This window comes from Arvicola amphibius, chromosome 10 (assembly GCF_903992535.2).
Source record: "Arvicola amphibius chromosome 10, mArvAmp1.2, whole genome shotgun sequence".
Taxonomy (NCBI): Eukaryota; Metazoa; Chordata; class Mammalia; order Rodentia; family Cricetidae; genus Arvicola; species Arvicola amphibius.
In genome coordinates this window covers 79,235,878-79,254,932 of record NC_052056.1, presented here as the reverse complement: position 1 = coordinate 79,254,932, position 19,055 = coordinate 79,235,878, and the positions used below count along the sequence as shown (strand labels likewise).

The window sequence follows — 19,055 nt, the reverse complement described above, 5'->3', positions numbered from 1 at the left end:
CAATCAGTAATGCAAACTACAAATACATACCAAGCACATACAGAACACAAGACACCCATTATAAATATAAACCAAATGTCAACATTTTGTTAGCATAAACCACTATTTGAATGTGACATCTACAGTTGTTAGAGTTCCTAAACCTATAATTTGCATGAAATAGTTTGCAAATTATGCATTTCCTTATTGCTAACCTAAAATTGCCACACACATGCTTTGACCTAGTAATGCAAAATGTTGGGGTGAAACACTGGGAATTCAGATGCATGTACTCCAAAGTTTCCCATCATGGAACATGAACTTCAAAGTTCTACATAAATAGTCAACACTACCAGGAGAGAAATCATATGGCACAATTAATATGCCTTTATGTTATAACCTGTCTGAATGAAAATGAAAAAAAGAAATAAGAAAGGAAGGATATGACTGATCCTGGGTTTTAGCACCAGATAAATGAAGAAAAATAATAATAATAATAGAAAGGAGATGACTACTCCTAAGTATGGTGGAGGAGAAAGTTTATTAAAGACAAAAAGGAGAACACAGTCAGAGACAGGGACATCTGGGAGAGTCCAGAGGGAACATGGATAGACTGAGCCAGGCCATGTGAGAAGATGGAGAGAAGAGAGCTAGGAGGAGACCAAGAGGCCAGGAAGGTAAAAGGGTAGACCAAAAGAATGTAGATAACCAAAATGGCTGGCTTATGGTGGGGGTGGGGTATGCCAGCCATACCCTGTAACAGGTAAAGGACCAAGGAATGCAGGGAGAACCTGGTGGCCAGGTTAACTTTGATATGTTAAAAAGGCACCTCAGCCTTTTGTCATTTGTCCTGGGTTTAAGACCTAACGGGATATTTTGCCATACCTTAACAATCACAATGAACTTCTAATTCAAACAAATAAATACTAAAACTTTAACTTCAGTTCCAGGGCATTTGTTTGTTTGTTTTTCAAGATAAGGTTTCTCTGTGTAGCTTTGGAGCCTATCCTGAAACTAGCTCTTGTAGCCCAGGCTGGCCTCGAACTCTCAAGAGATCCTTCTGTGTCTGCCTCCCGAGTGCTGGGATTAAAGGTGTACGCCACTACTGACCGGCTAAATTCCAGGGCTTCTAAAACCCTCACACAGACATACATGCAGGCAAAGCATCAATAATCATAATTTTAAAAAAAATCATTCAATCTCAGCAATTGGAAGTTAGAAGTAGATGGACCTTTGTGAGTTCCAGGCCAGTCAGGGCTACATAGTGCCACATAGTGAAATCCTGTCTTTAAAAAAAAAAAAAGAAAAAGAAAAGGCAATTAAAGGCCAATAAGATAGTGGATGGGTAAAAGCACTTGCCAGGAAAGCCTGACACCCCAAATTTGATCAGGGAACACAACAAAGGTGGAAGAAAGCCAACTCCACAAAGTTGTCCTCTGACCTCCATGCATGCCTCTATCTCCTCACACAAATTCCACATAACACACACAGTAACAACAAATTTATTTATTTATCTTACTTATTTTGGCTTTCCAAAACAGAGTTTTCCTGGGTAGCTCTGGCCGTCCTGGAACTCACTCTGTAGACCAGGCTGACCTTGAACTCAGTAATCCATCTGCCTCTGTGTCCAAGTGCTGGGATTAAAGGCATGCACCACCACTGCCCAGCCAACAAAAGATTTTTTTCTTTTATTTTTTTCCTTTTTGGCTTTTCAAAACAGGGTTTCTGTCCTGAAACTTGCTCTGTAGACCAGGTTGGATCACAATCCGCCTGCCTCTGCCTCTTCAGAGCCGGAATTAAAGGCATGTGCTACCACCCATTCAGCAACAAAAATTTTTAAATCCTCTGAATTCCTATAAATTTGTATTTTAAAATAACAGCTTTGAAGACATTTCAGTAATGTCACAATTACAGTACATTCATAAATTACCATGCAACCATGAAAGTTGTGTTTTAAATCTATTTCAACAAAATGTACACAATACATTAGTAAAGAACACAAAAGAGCCTGTCCTGGTGGTGCACTCCTTTAATTGCAGCACTGGGGAGGCAGGGCTGTCAGATCTCTAAATTTTAAGCTAAGCTTGGTCTATATAATAAGTTCCAGGTCAGCCAGGGCTACAAACAAAATTTTAAATACAGAATTACAGGTAGCATATAATCATTGTTTTCTATATATAAAAATGAGCTGAAGAAGAAAATAATAGTAAAAATAAACCTAATTTTTCTCTAATTGGTATGATTCCAGGCTACTTATTGTCTCTCTCATACACCCCATATTTTCTGTTTCTACAGTATCTCCATATTAATTCTTTAAGGCCAAAAGGTACACACCACAAATACAACCCACTTAATATCAGCCTCCTTAACACTCCAAAGTATGCAGACTAACATTTACATTAACATTTTAGAAGACAAATTAAATTTTTTTTTAAGTTTTTGAGACTGTGTAGCCCTGCCTGTCCTGGAACTAGCTCTGTAAACCAGGCTGGCCTCAAACTCACAGAGATCTGCCTGCCTCTAGCTCCCAAGTGCTGGGATTAGAGTCATGTGCCCTCATTGCCCAGCTTAAAAAATTATTAGATTATTTATTGGGAATGGGGGTGGGGGTATGCACTTGGTACAGTGTACCTGTTGAGATTAGAGCACCATTAGAGTCGTTTCTCTCTTTCCACCTAGAAATCTAACTCAGATCATCAGGGTTGGCATCAAGCGCAGTCCATAAAAATGGAACTTTTTAATGGAATCTAGTTTTACTAAACCCCTTCAACATCCCTAGCCCATCACAAACTACAAAATATTCCTTCTTTTACATATGGGCATAGATTTATTATTTAGATTACTGACCAAAATAAATATATGCCAGAAGGTGAATAAGACCAAGCACAAGCAAGGTACTCTGAAGCAAAGTGATAAAAGCAGAAGGCACCCACAGATAGCTATGGTTTCCTGGAGTTGACAGGCACTGCACACATTTCCAGGTACCAGTTCCATGAGAGTCAGTAGCTTGAGTATATGGGAAATTTAAGCAAACCATTGTGTTCTAAAATAGTCATCACAGTGAGCAAGAAGAGAGGTCCTAGCAAACTGGTGACTGAATATAAACTGGTATAGACACTTGGGAAATTGATTTGGCAGTATCCATTAAAATGAACAACGAGCACCTTGATGTGATGTCTCAAATCTACCCTAGAGAAACACTCACACATTCAAACATGCAGAAAGAGGCTCCAAAGAACTGGTTTTGATAGTGAGAAACACCAAAACACCCACTGTGTTGAGCTGGAAAACAGTACCTTCTGAGATGTCCTAGTCCTGACTTCTAGAGGTGTGGACATGGCAAAGGAGACTCTGCACATGAGGTTATGAGAAGAATGTGAGATGGCAAGCTTTTGATCATCTAGGGATCAAAAATGTCAGTTATGTGCCAGGCATGGTGGCACATGCCTTCAATCACAGCAGTGGGGAAGCAGAGGCAGGCAGATCTCTGTGAGTTCAAGACTAGCCTGGTCTACAAAGCGAGTTCTACTGACAGTCAGGGCTACACAGTGAAACCCTGTCTCAAAAAACAACAACCACAAAAAAAAGTAGCAGTTATGCAATTCTTACAGCCTCCTCCTCTCCTTTTGAAATAACTGCATTTGTCCCATAGTTGGTCATGTGCTGTTTTTTACATTTGTCAGGCAGGGACTCCTGACTAAACATCTTGTGAAGCAGACTACACTCCTTGTGTTCACCCCACAACCATTGCTGTAAAGGAAGATGGGAGCAGGGAAGGGAAGAGAAAGCAGAATGATTTGGGAACTGAGAGTCTTTGCATAACTGACACACAGGCACTTATGGCCTTGAGAAGAACAGGTACAGGACACCCACCCAGGAGCCAAAAGGGACAGTCAATTTGAAAGCCAAGAATACAGATAATAAAGAGTTGATTTACTTAGAAAGACTTTGACCACACAATAGGAGAAATACTAAAGTGAAGATCAGTTATAATCTCATGCACATCACCATACTGCAAATAAGTTGTGAGGCAAGAAAACTGTAGGAGGAAAAAAAAAAAACTCTATCTCTCTGAGGCTGGAGAGATAGCTCAGTGGTCAAGAGCACTGACTGTTCTTCCAGAGGACTCGGGTTCAATTCCCAGCACCCACATGGCAGCTTACAACTGTCTGGAACTCCAAGATCTGACACCCTCACACAGACATACATATACATACAGGTAAAACACCAATGCACATAAAATAAAAATAAATTTTAAAAAACTATCTCTGCTGCTAGAAAAAGAAATCTATAGACAAGATGGTTTGACTTTCTGTGACCACCTAATTGATATTCATAAAAAAAAACTTTCAAGAAACAGCAACATAGCCTTTTACCAAAATATAATAATAATAATCCTGCCTCAGCTTCCCAAGTACTAGGATTGTAAGTATGCACTGTCATGCCCAGCTTGTCTTGCTATGTAGCCCATACAGGCCTCTGACTCATAGCAATTCTCTTGTCTCAGTCTCCTGGGTACAGGGTTGTGGTCATGTATCACCACACCTAACCAATATTCAATTTTTTTAATTAATTTATTTATTTTTGGAGAGACTCTCATGTAGCCCAGGCTAGCTTTAAACTTGATGTGCAGCCAAGATCGTAAACTTCTGATCCTTCTGATCTACATCCTGAATGCTAGGATTAAAGAAGAGTGCCACTATGCTAGTTTATGCAGCACCAGGAATAAAACCCAGGGGTCTGTACATGTGAGGCAATCCCTCTACCAACTGAGCTACATTCCTAGCCCCTACATTTCTAAGACAATGACTATCTAATGTGTTAAGAACATGAACCCGCCGGGCGGTGGTGGCGCACGCCTTTAATCCCAGCACTCGGGAGGCAGAGGCAGACGGATCTCTGAGTTCGAGGCCAGCCTGGTCTACAAGAGCTAGTTCCAGGAGAAAGAAAAAAAAGAACATGAATCCCAGGCTGGAACCAGACAGATTCCTGCCTCTACTTTGTCACTGTGAACTCTGTCAGATTACTTAATTTTGCCTACACCACAGTTTCTGCAACCAACCTCAGAAGGCTTTTGTGGGGATTAAATGGGACAAAAGTCATGAAGCATTTCACAAAAGCCTGGCTGAAGTACAATGTGCTGTTGCCATAGTGGTGGTAGAAGTGTTGACAATGCTGACAAAGATGTTATACCAAGCAGATTGGTAGTGCACACCTGTAATCCCAATGCCAGAACTCTAGAGAGGCAGAAAGGTCATCCTTACCTCCTATCAAATTCAAGGCCAGCTGGGACTAACTATGTAAGACCCCATCTCAAAACAAGGTGTGACTTTCAATCCCTAACCATACTGCCCCTGACAATCCTCATATCTTCATCCCTACTTCATACACTGGCTTGCTCAGCCTTTCATCCAAGCTCACAGAACACTAGTGACTTGCATCAGTGCTTGATGGCTGCATGCCAAGAAAAAAAACACTGGTGAACAAGGACAGTTTTTTGAGTCATTATCTCCCCATTCTAAAATCTGGAATTCTAGCTCAGCTCTGAACTTCTCCACAGCAATCACAGAACAGACCAAATGAAGCCCAAACCTTGTCCGGAAGGTTCTATGTGCATGTCACGACATACAAAGCCTTGGCTGCTTCAGCTGAGCAGCTCCAAACCCAAATGTTCTTCTCTTAAACTATAAAACAAACAACACACAAAACCCTGTTACCTTTCACTTCCCAAACAGTACCCAGAACACACTCTGGGCATGCAGAGATTGTGTTTGCTTTCTGAAATGTAACTGGCATACAATAAACTGCACATATTTAAACCGTAGGATCTGAGTTGTTTTGACACATATACATATGAACATGAAACGATACCATAACCAAAACACCCATCACTCAGAAGTCTGGTGCTCCTCTACCATTTTCCCTATCCTCCCCAGCCCTCCTCTTTCTCTCCACGCAGTCATCACACACTACTTTGTATTTTCTAGAATCTCATATAAATGGAATCTTATAGGGTACGCTGTGTCTGGCTTCTAGCACCCAGCATAAACCCATACACTAACAACAGTGCATGACTTTTTATTGCTCTTATTTCATCGTATGGATATTCCACACTTGTTTATCTGATGACCTGTTGGACATATGGAGTGTTTCCAGCTTGACGTAGTCACAAAATTTACATATAGTTTTATGCTTAAATCTTTGTATGAGAAGCCTTTAACCCCAGCACTTGGGAGGCAGAGGCAGGCGGATCTCTGTGAGTTTGAGGCCAGCCTGGACTACAGAACAAGTTCCAAGACAGGCTCCAAAAGCTACACAGAAAACCTTTCTCAAAAAAAAAAAAAATAGAAAAGCTTTGTATGGGGGCTGGAGAGACGGCTCAGTGGTAAGAGTTCTTGTTCTTTCAAACGACCTGGGTTCAGTTCCTAACACCCACATGGAGACTTACAATCATCTGTAACCCCAGTTCTAGGAAATCCGATGCCTTCTCCTGAGTTCCCCAGGCAATGCACACACAGGCAAAACTCATACACATAAAATAAAGAAATCTTGGGGCTGGAGAGATGGCTCAGTGGTTAAGAGCACTGACTACTTTTCCGGAGGACCTGGGTTCAATTCCCAGCACCCACATGTTAGCTCACAACTGTCTGTCACTCCAGTTCCAAGGGATCTGACACCTTCACACCAATGCACATAAAATAAATCTAAATAAATTATTTTAAAAAATAAAAAATAAAGAAATCTTTAAAATAATTTTAATTAAATAATTTTTTTCTAAATCAAGTCAGGTGGTGGTGGCGTACACCTTTAATCCCAAGAGGCAAAGGCAGGCAGATCTCCATGAGTTCAAGGCCAGTCTGGTCTACAGAGCAAGTTCCAGGACTGTCTCCAAAGCTACAGAAAACCCTGTCTTGAAAAACTAAAGTGGGGAAGGAATAAGTCTTTGCGAGTAGTGTGTTAATGACTGAGGGAGGAGAGGAAGTCCTCACAATCATGAACAACGAGAAGCAGGATTCAAGAAGAAGCTTAGGAGAGAGTGCTTACATTCCACGAGCAGTTATAGAAAACAGATTTGATCCCCAGTGACACATAAAAATAAAGAAAAGAAAAACGAGAACCATTCATTTTGAAAATGTTTGAATTAAAAAAAAAAGAAAATATTTTAATTTAAAAGAAGTCTATACCTAAACCAGTAAAATGGCTCTATGGGTCAGGGTATTTGCTGCCAAGCCTGACAACTTGAGTTCAATCCCCAGGACCAACCAGTCAGAAAAACAGCTGATTCGCAAAAGTTGACATTTGACATCCACACAAACACCCTGGTGTTCCAAGACCACAAACACACACACACACACACACACACACACACACAATCAATCAATCAATCAATGCAATAAAATTTAAAATTATCAAATAAACTTTAAGGTAAAAAAATATTTTGGACACATTAAGAAATTAGCTTCTCTATCGGTGTATATGTGTGCGTGTGTACACATGTGCATATGTGTGTGTGTGTGAATACATGTTTGAGAATGAGAGAGACAGAGAGAGAGACTTGTCTCCAGGTAGAGTTTGTAAAATAAATACAAAACAGTAAATAGCAAGCTTTTGAAACTTCAACCAATTGATTACCTTTATTTAAAACACTAATGTTCAGCCGGGCTGTGGTGGCACACTCCTTTAATCTCAGCACTTGGGAGGAAGAGGTAGGTGGATCTCTGTAAATTCAAGACCACCCTTGGGCTGGAGAGATGGCTCAGAGGTTAAGAGTATTGCCTGCTCTTCCTAAGGTCCTGAGTTCAATTCCCAGCAACCACATGGTGGCTCACAACCATCTGTAATGGGGTCTGGTGCCCTCTTCTGGCCTGCAGACATACACACAGACAGAATATTGTATACATAATAAATAAATAAATAAATAAATAACCACCCTGAACTACAAATCGAGTTCCAGAACAGCTAGGACTGTTACACGAGAAACCCTGTCTCAAAAAAAAAAAAAAACCACTAATGTTCAATGAAATGGAATTTAAGGTTCAATGTATTTGAGTTGTGTATGTATGTGTGGTAGGCAGCACTAAACCTGGGGCTTTGTGATTGCCAGGTAAATGATTCTCCCACTGAGCTATAAGCCCAGCCCCATGAGTTATCACTTCTGAGCTGCATCCTTTTTTCTTTAAGTTTATATTTATTTCAATGCTTAAATAATAATTTTCTAGCAGGGAAAGGGAAGGGAGAGGAGTGAAGAAGGGGAGGGTACGAGGAGTGAATACGGTAAAAGCATGGAACATTTATAAGCGATCTTTACAAAGCTCACCACTATGACAATAGACATGCACACTAATCCCCTGTATAGCACAGGCTGGCCTCAATTTCTCTATCCTCCTGCTTCAGCTTCCCAAATGCTAGGATTACAATGTGTACCACAAAGATAGAAGGCAGCTATTTCAAAGGACAAAAAAAGGGGAGGGGGAGATAAGCAAAATACATGTATGAAATATCACAATGACATCTATTATCTTGCTTACTAATTTTAAAATTAACATAAAAAGAATAAGCCTCACTCTGCATTCTTAATTCAATTCACTGTGAGGTTCAAAGCCCTTACTGCCAAGGCCCCATCTGATCAGCATTCCTAACTGCCATCACTCCTTTCCCCCTCTGCTTTCTGAAAAGGGCTCAGAGCTCCAATCAAGCCAAGGATAGTGTCCTCTCAGACAGTGGCTCTGGATGTCCTCTCTGTATAGGATGCTCTTTGCTCCAGTCATGTCACACTCTCACTTCTTTCAAGACTGCTCAAAAGCCAGCTTGTACTTTCATCTGCCTGCACTCTCCTTTCCAGTCCACTGGAAATGAAGTAAAATCCCATCTCTTTACCTGGTTCATCTTCTCCACAACACTTATACTTATTATCACATACATGTGCACTAGCACGCGCGCGCACACACACACACACACACACAGAGGCATATACAGAAGCACATACACGAACACACACAAGTTGTTCCTCCACATTAGTGGGCTCCATATCTTCACATTCAATCAACTGTGGATTGAAAATATTCAGGAAAGGGGGCTGGAGAGACAGCTCAGCAGTTAAGAGCACTGGCTGTTTTTCTAGAAGACCCAGGTTCAAATCTCAGCACCCACATGGCAGCTCACAACTGTCTGTAACTCCAGTTCCAGGAGATCTGATACCTTCATACCAAAACATATAAAATAAAGTTAAATAAATTATTTTAAAAAAATTAAGAAAGAAAATATTCAGGAAAATGTTGGGCAGTGATGCATGCCTTTAAAACCTACACTGGGCAGGCAAAAGGATCTCTGTGAGTTCAAGGCCATCCTGGTCTACAGCCTGGTCTACATACTGAGACCCTGTCTCAAAAGAAGAGGAGAAATTTCCAAAAAGTAAACCTCACTGGGCAATGGTGGCATTCACCTTTAACCACAGTACTTGGGAGGCAGAGGCAGGTAGATCTCTGTGAGTTCAAGGCCAGCCTGGTCTACAGAATGAGAGTTCTAGGACAGGCACCAAAACTATACAGAGAAACCCTATCTCAAAAAAAAAAAGTAAACCTCAGATTTGCTTTGTAGCAAGTACTACACAGAATCCACACAAACACATGAAGTGATGTGGAAGCAGCATCACCTTTGTCATTGTTAGAACATGTCATCTAGCCCTGGCTGTGTGCAATATGACCAGGCATACAACACATATACAATAGTATTTCTAATCATTATCTCCTAAGCAATATAATGACCACTTGCCTACCTTGTACTACTACACATAGAGATGACTTATATATAGCTGTAAAAGTCTATGTGCTAAGCTAAAAGCTTCAGCATTGGTGGGTTTGGGTATCCAACTGCTCCTGGGTCCAATTCAAGGACATTGTGGGGCTATGATGCAGGATACTTATTATTGCTGTAGTTTACATCTTCAAGCTGAAATATAAGTTTTTTAGAGAAGGAAGCTTTCATTTCATCCACTGCCATGCCCTCAACACCCAAAACAGTAGACCTCACTTACTGCTAAATCCACAAGATAGTACTTGCACTAATTAGTTGAAAACACTATTATGTGGTGGGCTCTTTTTTTGTTATTTTTCCTTCAAAAACAAATCTATAATTTACTAGGAAGAAAATTTACTCCAGATGCTCTGCTCAGGTCGATTTTGATCTCCTTAGATACTTATTTTTTAAATGACATCTAACCTCAAACAGCACTGAGAGTAAAAAGAACACTGGAACGCAGAAGCAGAAGGCCCATCTTACTGACATAGCTAGACATGCTACACCCATCACAGCAGAATCCTTTCTGATCAATTTCTAAAATGAAGGAATCAATCATATCTCCAAGGGGCATCATCTCCAAGGTTCCTTCTGTGGCCTAAAATTCTGTGACTCTATAGTCTTATCTATTATGGTTGTCCTTCATAAATTATTCAACTGAGTTCAGTCCTTTTTTTGTTTTTGTTTTGTTTTTGTTTTGGTTTTGGTTTTTCAAGACAGGGTTTCTCTATAGTTTTGGAGCCTGTCCTGAAACTAGCTCTTGTAGACCAGGTTGGCCTCGAACTCACAGTGATCCACCTGCCTCTGTCTCCCAAGTGCTAGGATTAAAGATGTGTGCCACCACTGCCTGGCTCTGAGTTCCAGTCTTATTTATAATTCAAAATCATTAGTGGAAGAAGTCTATAATTATAAAACCCTATGAATAATCCCAGCACTGGGAAGGCAGGGGCAGATGGATCTTTGTGAGTTCAAGGCCCGCCTGGTCTATAGAGGAAGCTCCAGGACAACCAGAGATACACAGAGAAACCCTGTCTCAAAAAATAAAACTATACAGATCACTGCTATTCCCTCAGAGTAGACTAGAGAGAACTGGGAGACACTATTTCACAGGCTGTTAACATCCCAAAAGATACCTTTTAAACTATGCTAAACTTTAATCATCCTGAAATATGAAAAAGAAACAGTTGCTGGACAGGAAACAAAGTGGGGTTAGGAAAGCAGCTCTGTGGATAAAGAGCTTGCTCTGCAAAATGAGGGTCTGAGTTTAGGGCTGGAGAAACTGCTTGGTGGTTAACAAGATCTGAGTTTAGATCCCCAGCATCCCTATAAATCAATCCCTAAGTATTAAAAAATATTTAAGGCTATGTGCGGTGTGTACACCTTTAATCTTAGGACTTGGGAAGCAGAGACAGGCAGATCTCTGTGTGTTCTATAACAGCCTGGTCTACACAGAGCTCTAGGACAGACAGAATTATGAAGTGACACCCTGTCTCTAAAATAAAAATGAAGATCTTGAGTAAATTGCACACTTGCTCTGCTCTTTACTTGCTATATCCACACAATAGATACAACAGTTGCAATGAGTAACAAGATTTAGCTCCTAGAGTCCTTTGAGAATCTAACAGGACAGCACCCAACACAAGGGATACAGTTAAGGAATATTATTAAATAGTTAGGTGTGTGAATAGCAGACTACTTGCTTCTCCAGATACTGCACTCTGGAAAGGAATGAAAACAGAACAGTTCTCCATTACTGCCAAACCCAGCGTGTATCACTCATTCACATATTCCTTTAGGAAAAGAATTAATCTAGTTGGTCAGTCTTTCCTTTAAAATGAATCCAGAAATAGCTGGCAAATTCACTCAGGGCACATACAGTAAATAACTCATTTGTTAAAATAATTCTATTCCTTCTAATCGGAAAACTCAATTGCATATACATCAAACAGTCTGGGCTAGAGAGAATTTAGGTTAGCCTTCAAAAAACAAAGAGCACCTTCCACCTTTACACAGCAGTGTCCATTAAATAAAGGGTCCACCATCATACCAATCAGAGCCCTGGGGTTTTCAGGCAGTTTAATCAGAAACCCCTTGCTTTTTATAGAATTGGCGCAAATAAAACATAATCGTATTAAGATTTCACGGTAGGAATTCTCTATCAACTTATATATCGCCCATGTTATCATGGCTATACTGTAAAATATGTCAATTAAGAGTCATAAACGGAAATTCTGAAGCAACCTCAAAGTCAGACACACACAAACACAGCGGACCGCATTCGCATCTCAAGCACGTCCCAGAGTCTCGCTGAACGCGATCGGATCTCTGCCGTTTCCAAAAACACACATTACTGAGATTTTAATCCATTTCTATAAATGTCGGTGGTACTGAATGCCAAAGCGCATGGAAAACCGCAAAACACAAAAGATTCTGCACACAGGTTCTCCTGTCTGCGGCGTACCCCAGGGAACCCTCCATGCGACAATACGAATTTCATCACACTCTATGCTTCCTGCACACCAAAATGTCACCCCACAAAGTGGAGGGGAAGCAGGGTCAACAGCCATCTGACCTGAATAAAAACACGACGGCCAACAGTCCCACCTCTAAGCAAATACGAAACCGAGCTTACTCGGTGGAAAGTTCCCATATGCACATCTGGGATTTTTGGGGTGGATGGGGGCGGGGGACCATCACAACTAGCTGATGCACCTGCCACCGCTACTGAGACTGGGCTTCTTAGCGACCCCGCAACGCGCGCGCGCACACACACACGCACAAACACACGCACGAACACACACACACACACACACACACACACTGACATCCGCCCATGACCCTTCCCAGGCCGCGGTGCAGCATCCCTTTCTCGCTGTCCACACTGCCGGCTTCCCTGACAAAGGCCCGGGTGTCAATCCTAGGCACCGCACAGACAGGTTGCAGGATTGCTTACGGTGGAGGAAGCCCGGCAGCTGTCACCTGGTTTCCCCAACACACACGCGTGCACTCGCGCGCCCACGAAATCAACACAGGGCTGGGGCTAAAAAGAAGCAGAGCGTGTGCAACCGTTCAAAATACAAAAGGTCTCCGGAGCGCAGGCACCTGGGCGCGCCCGCCCAGGGACTCCCGGCGCGTGGGGGAGGGGAGCGGCGGGGCGGCGGCTGCCCGGGCTCCAGGCCGCGGCCCGAAGATGCTCTCAAGAGTCGCACACACACCTGCCGCGGCCTGCGGGGGCCTCGCTCACCTCGAGGTCGGTGTCGGCGGCCTCCGGGGCGCCGAGGATCTCGCTGGGCAGCTCGGCCAGGTCGGTGACCCGGATAAGCCCGTCGTGCAGAAAGATGGTCTCCTCCTTCACCGACAGCCACTGTGCCGAGTCCGCCGCCGCTGCTGCCGCTGCCGCCGCAGCCGCGGCAGCCGATGAACCCATGGCTAAGGGAAGGCGCTGTAGGGACGCCGCTGCCTCAGCAGCCCATGGCCATCCGCCGCGCCAGCCTTGCCCACGCGGCACCGCCCTAGGCGTTCCGCGCCGCCATCCCTTCCACACGCCAACCCCGGCCCGGGAGACCCCAGCCCCGCCGCCGCCCTGACTTAGCAGGATCCGCCTCTGCCGCTCCGCAGCCAACTGTCAGTAAGACGCCATCTTGGGGGCGGGGTTCCCGGCATGCCCCGCGGGGCGGACAATGCAGGCCCCGCCCTCCCTCCGGTCTGGTCCCGCCTACCTCCCTGCCGGGCTCTAAACCCACCTGCAGAGTCAGAAGCCTGACTTCTTAGACTCCCCTTCAACTGCGCAGGTCTGTGGACTCGGGCGAAGACGACCCGGGGTTCTCTTCCCTCCTCCTTGCTCAGCTCAGGTGTGCACCCGTTGCTCGGGCCAGAGCCTCTTTCGGGGAGGATCGTGGAGGGTCAACACTTTTATCATTTAAATGATATGCTTTCAGAAGGCTCTCATGAAATATTGGGTGCAATCCAGTGTTAGAGGGCCAGCCTAGCATAGCTGAGGTCCTGGGTTCTTTCAACAACATAATAAATAAAATTCATAGCCGGGCGGTGGTGGCGCACGCCTTTAATCCCAGCACTCGGGAGGCAGAGGCAGGCGGATCTCTGTGAGTTCGAGACCAGCCTGGTCTACAAGAGCTAGTTCCAGGACAGGCTCCAAAGCCACAGAGAAACCCTGTCTCGAAAAACCAAAAAAAAATAAAAAATAAAAAATAAAAAAATAAAATTCATGTCTGGTGGTGCACACCAGTTCTCCCAAGCGCTTGGGAGACAAAAGCATGAGGACCACTGAAAGTTGCAGGCTAGCCTGGTCATATAGCATGTTTCAGGTCAGCCTGGGCTATGTAGGTCCTGTATCCAAAAAATAAATAAATAAGATAATTCGGTAATTAAATAATAATACTAAAGACTGGTATATAATAGGCATTACACACTGAGTCATGAGAACTCCTCAGTAAAACTCACAGTAGTTGGTTAGTATTACTGAAAAGGAGGGTTAAAAAAGCATTGACATCTGATAAAAATAAACCACCTATCAACGATGATTGCCTTCAGACTAGAGAGATGGTTGACTGGTTTAAGAACACTGACTGCCTGCTGGAGAGATGTTTCAGTGGCTAAGAGCATTACCTACTCTTCCAAAGTTCCTGAATCCAATTCCCAGCAACCTTGTTCTTAGTTTTACAGAGGCAAGAAAGTCCTCTCTTATGGAATGCACAGCATGATAGGGGAAACAGACAAAAGCAAGAAAAAAAAAAAAGAACAGTACAGTGGGTGGTTCAGAAGAGGTCAGTGCCATGAAACCACTAAGAGACAAGTGTGATGGAATGCAGCAGGCATGTACCTAAAAAACATGATGAATGCTTAGCATGCACGTGGCTCCAAGTTGCACACCATCACCCCCAAAAGGAGTCCTAAAGTATGCCTGTAATGTTAGCGCTCTGAAGATTCAGGATCCAGGATCCAGAGTTCAGGGTCATCCTTTGAAACATAGCAAAATCAAGGTCATTTGTAGAAAGAAGTTTCTGTCCTGCCTGATCCCACAGCTGTTCAGTCCCAAAGAAACATTCAGAGGCTTATATTAATTATAAATTGTCTGCCCTATTAGCTCATGCTTATTATTAGCTAGCTCTTACGATTTAAATAAGCCCATATCTTGTCTATTAGCCTGTGAATGGTATATTTTCTCAGTAAGGCATTCTCATCTTGCTTCCTCTGCATCTAGCTGGTGACTGGATCTCTACCTTTCCTCTTCCCAGAATTCTCTTAGTCTGGTCATGCCATCTGTATACTTCCTGCCTGGCTACTGACCAATCAGAGTTTTATTAAACTGATATGAGTGACAAATCTTTACAAGAGCATTATTCCACAGCAGGATCCTCCGAAACACAGCAAAATCAAGGTCAACCTGAGCTATGTGAAACCCTGTCTTAAAGCAGCAACAACAATAACGATAGTATGGAGCCAAGATTACTCTACCTGTAATCTCAGCATCCAGGAGGCCAAGACAGAAGGACAACTATTGGTTTGAGGCCAGCCTGGGCTACATAGTGAAACTTGCCTCAGAAAACAAAGCAAGGAGATAGCTCAGTGGGTAAAGTACTTGCTTTACCGGGTTTACATCCCCAGGATCATGTAAACGCTGGGCATGGCTGTGTGTGGCCCCTAGCACACACAGGTGTGTTCCCTTCATGTGGCAACAGGAGGACCCCTGCGGCCCACTGGCCAGCCAGTCTAGCCTAAATTATGAGTTCCAAATTCATTAAGAGACCATGTCCCAAAGAGGTAGGACTGGAGAGAGGGCTCAGTTCTTAAGAACACTTCCTGCAGCCGGGCAGTGGTGGCACAAGCCTTTAATCCCAGTACTCAGGAGACAGAGGCAGGCGGATCTCTGTGAGTTCCAGTCGAGGCCAGCCTGGTCTACAAAGTGAATTCCAAGATTGAACTGTTACACAGAGAAACTCTGACAAAAAGGAAGAAAGAAAGAAAGAAAGAAAGAAAGAAAGAAAGAAAGAAAGAAAGAAAGAAAGAAAAAGCAAGCACTTCCTCACTTCCTGCTCTTACAGAGAATCTGATTTCAGTACCCAGCACCCATGTTGGCAGCTCACCTGTTACCAAAACTCCATGGCCACCTGTATTTATGTACACATTTTCACATACACCCCACATATACATAATTTAGAAAATATTAATATACCCAGCATGGTTGCACACACTTTCAATCCTGGCACTTGGGAGGCAGAGGCAAGCAGATCTCTGGGTTTAAGGCCAGCCTGGTGTACAAGTAGATGCCAGGTCAGCTACACTATGAGACCTTGTTCCAAATAAATGAATAAAGTAATAATAAAATGAAGAACAATAGAGGAAGACAGCTGACATCAGTGTCCTGCCTCCACAGTGACTATTTCATCAAATCACCAGACAGTCTCCCCTGACAGATAATATATTGTGTTATAGTTTGGTTCTGAAGCATTCCCCCTAAGGCACATGTGTTGAAAGCCTGGGGCTGGAAGCAGTTGTGTTTGGAGGTGGAGTCTGAGGAGGTGTTTGGGTCAGGAGAGCTCTGACCTCACAGGGGTTTAACCCATTGACGCCTTCAGCATTGAAGAATTGGTTGTTGAGGAGGTCCTAGTGGGAGATTTGGCAGTAGAAAGCTTTATCTTCGTCCAGTCCTTCCTTCCACCTCGCTCTGTGCCAGCCACTGTGAGGCAAGGGTATTTCTCTGCCACCATCTCCCATCACCATGGAGTCCTGCCCCACCACAGGGCTGAAAGCAATGGAGCCAATCGGCCAGGGGCTGAAACCTCGCTCATCTGTAAGCAGATCTTCTCAGGCATTTGGTCAGAGCTAAGATAGTCTCACCTTCGGTTGGCAAAGCAAGCTTCAGTCCCATTCTCCCCTCAATGGCACAAAACAAGTCAACATCAAGACTTAGATTCCTCCTCATTCCTCCACACCCCAGATTCCTTATTGTAGATTAAGTTGGCCTCAAACTCTCTAAGATCCACCTGCCTCTGCCTTCTAAGTGCTGGAATTAAAGGCGTGCATCACTTCCACTCAGCTCACTCATATCTTCTAAACAGGTAAAGTGTACAGGTTTTAAACTCTTGGTGCCCATCTTAGGTGACTCAGAGATTTTTCTCTTCATGTTTATATTTTAAGATCGGCAGTCAAGAGGCCCAAGAAACTATTGGCCCCCTTTCCAATAAGTGAAGAGTCCATGCTTAGACTTGAAAGTCCTTTAGACTGAATAATGAATATTTTGACAGCAGTAATTAATCAGTCAGCAATATGAGGTGGCTCAAGAATTAATATTTATAGATCCTCCTCTAGACACAAAGCCATCTGTGGGAATTTTTAGAATGGATATTTTTCCTATAGTTTGAAGCAGAACAAAAGTCACTGCTCAAAAGAACTTCAGCTCCAGGCCGGGAAGAGAACCCTACTGAGTCATGACGGGGGAGGGGAAGGGGGATCCCTTATAAACAAAGAAGATGTATGACCTTTTTGCATTAAAAATTTACGGAGGGCCAGATGGTGGTGATGCAGGCCTTTAATCTCAGCTCTCAGGAGGCAGAGGTAAGAGGATCAATGTGAGTTCAAGGCCAGCCTGGTCTGCAGAGTGAGTTCCAGGACAGCCAGGGCTGTACAGAAAAACCCTGTTTGGAAAAGCAAAAAAACAAAAACAAGAAAATTATCTATTTTGTTTTACGTGTATGAGTGTTTTTGTCCCCATGCATATCTGTGCACCACATGTAAGCCTGGTAACGTGGAGGTTGGAAGAGCACTAAGTTCTACCAATTGAGCTACATTCCCAGCCCCAATGCATGATTTATGACTTCTTTTTAAAAAATTGTCCCTTCCTTCTTCCTTCTCTTTTTAAATTTTTTATTAAATTTATTAATTTTACTTTTATGTGTATGAGTCTTTGCTTGTATGTATTATGTATATATGTACATATGTGTACCACAGGTGTGCCTAGTAATCACAGAGTTCTAGTAATCTAATCTAGGGCATTAGATTGCCTAGAACTGCAGTTACAGGCAGTTGTAAACGATCAGGTTGGCCCTGGGTCCTGAACCTTGGTCCTCTGTGAGAGAAACAAGTGCTCTTAACTACTGAGCCATCTCTCCAGCCTTTTCTTTCTTTCTTCTTTCTTTCTTTCTCTTTCTCTCTCTTTTTTTTTTTTGGTTTTTCGAGACAGGGTTTCCCTGTAGTTTCTAGAGCCTGTCCTGGAACTAGCTCTTGTAGACCAGGCTGGCCTCGAACTCAGAGATCCGCCTGCCTCTGCCTCCCGAGTGCTGGGATTAAAGGCGTGCGCCACCACTGCCCGGTTGATCTTAAACTTCTTGATCCTTCTAACTCCACCACCAGAATGCTGGGCTTACCGTTGCACACCACATATCCAGCTGAAATCAACCTCTGTAGCCTTTCTTTGGAGAAAAAAAGAATCAAGAGGGAGAAAGGAGCAAGGGGCATGTTGACTGGGTAGCCCCTAGTCAAGAGCTCAGAGAAAGATGGGTCAAGTAGGAAGAACGTGTATGAGTGACCCACCCCCGTAGGAGAGCCACTTCCTTGAGAGGGAGTGAGTTTGTGGGTGGACAGATAGTGCCCTGGCTGTTAATGCAATGTTTGGTGGCCTTGGCTCTAGCTGGGGCTCCTCGGGGATTTTGTAATGTCTCTTGCTTCTGTTAACATTTCTGTTCTAGCTGATTGTCTGAACTAAGCTCATAATCCTTACTGGGTGTTCAGATATGCAAGTGTGGCGTGGAGATAAACGGTCTCTAAGGAGCTAACTGATGGCTTAAAGACAGTTCTGGAAAGAGCTGCCAAGCAAAGACAGAAAAACGCTTATAAACACATCCATCAAACACACACGAACATGCAGCAGAGATGATTTTCATCTCACTAGTTGCAGTATCAAAGAGGAAACACAGATACCTGCACTAGAAATCTCCTTTTGAAGGGGTCCAGTAGGCCACATTCATTTCAGAGTCTCATCATTTTCTGCTCTTGGGTGGATGTGCAAGCAGAAGGCAAGGAAATCCCATGAAAGAAATTCTAGAAAGTCTTCTTGGAGCCCCACCAAATTAGCAGAACTAAGGGACAGCCTCCACCTTGATGAAAACCCCAAGATGAAGCGACTTTAGCTGCTTATGCCTTCCTTTGAGATGGCCCCACTGTGGACATCTGAACTATACTGTGTGCCCGCCCCCTGGCGGGCCTCTGAGTCATTGTTGCCTTAAATTACATATTCCAGCTTGGGAATTTGTAAAAGTATTCAT

The 19,055-nt window shown here is 43.4% G+C and overlaps 1 protein-coding gene across 9 annotated transcripts in view; it reads right to left on the bottom strand.

Moving 5' to 3' along the window:
* Hectd4 (HECT domain E3 ubiquitin protein ligase 4) overlaps positions 1-13,405 on the bottom strand; it is a 188,671-nt gene extending 175,266 nt beyond the window's left edge. For all 9 annotated transcript variants that reach the window (XM_038345151.2, XM_038345152.2, XM_038345153.2 and 6 more), the window contains exon 1: positions 13,019-13,405. In XM_038345151.2, the coding sequence (XP_038201079.1) occupies positions 13,019-13,201 (183 nt within the window). In that variant the 5' untranslated portion in view covers positions 13,202-13,405. The remainder of the gene's footprint in view (positions 1-13,018) is intronic.
* Between the last annotated feature and the right edge of the window lie 5,650 nt (positions 13,406-19,055).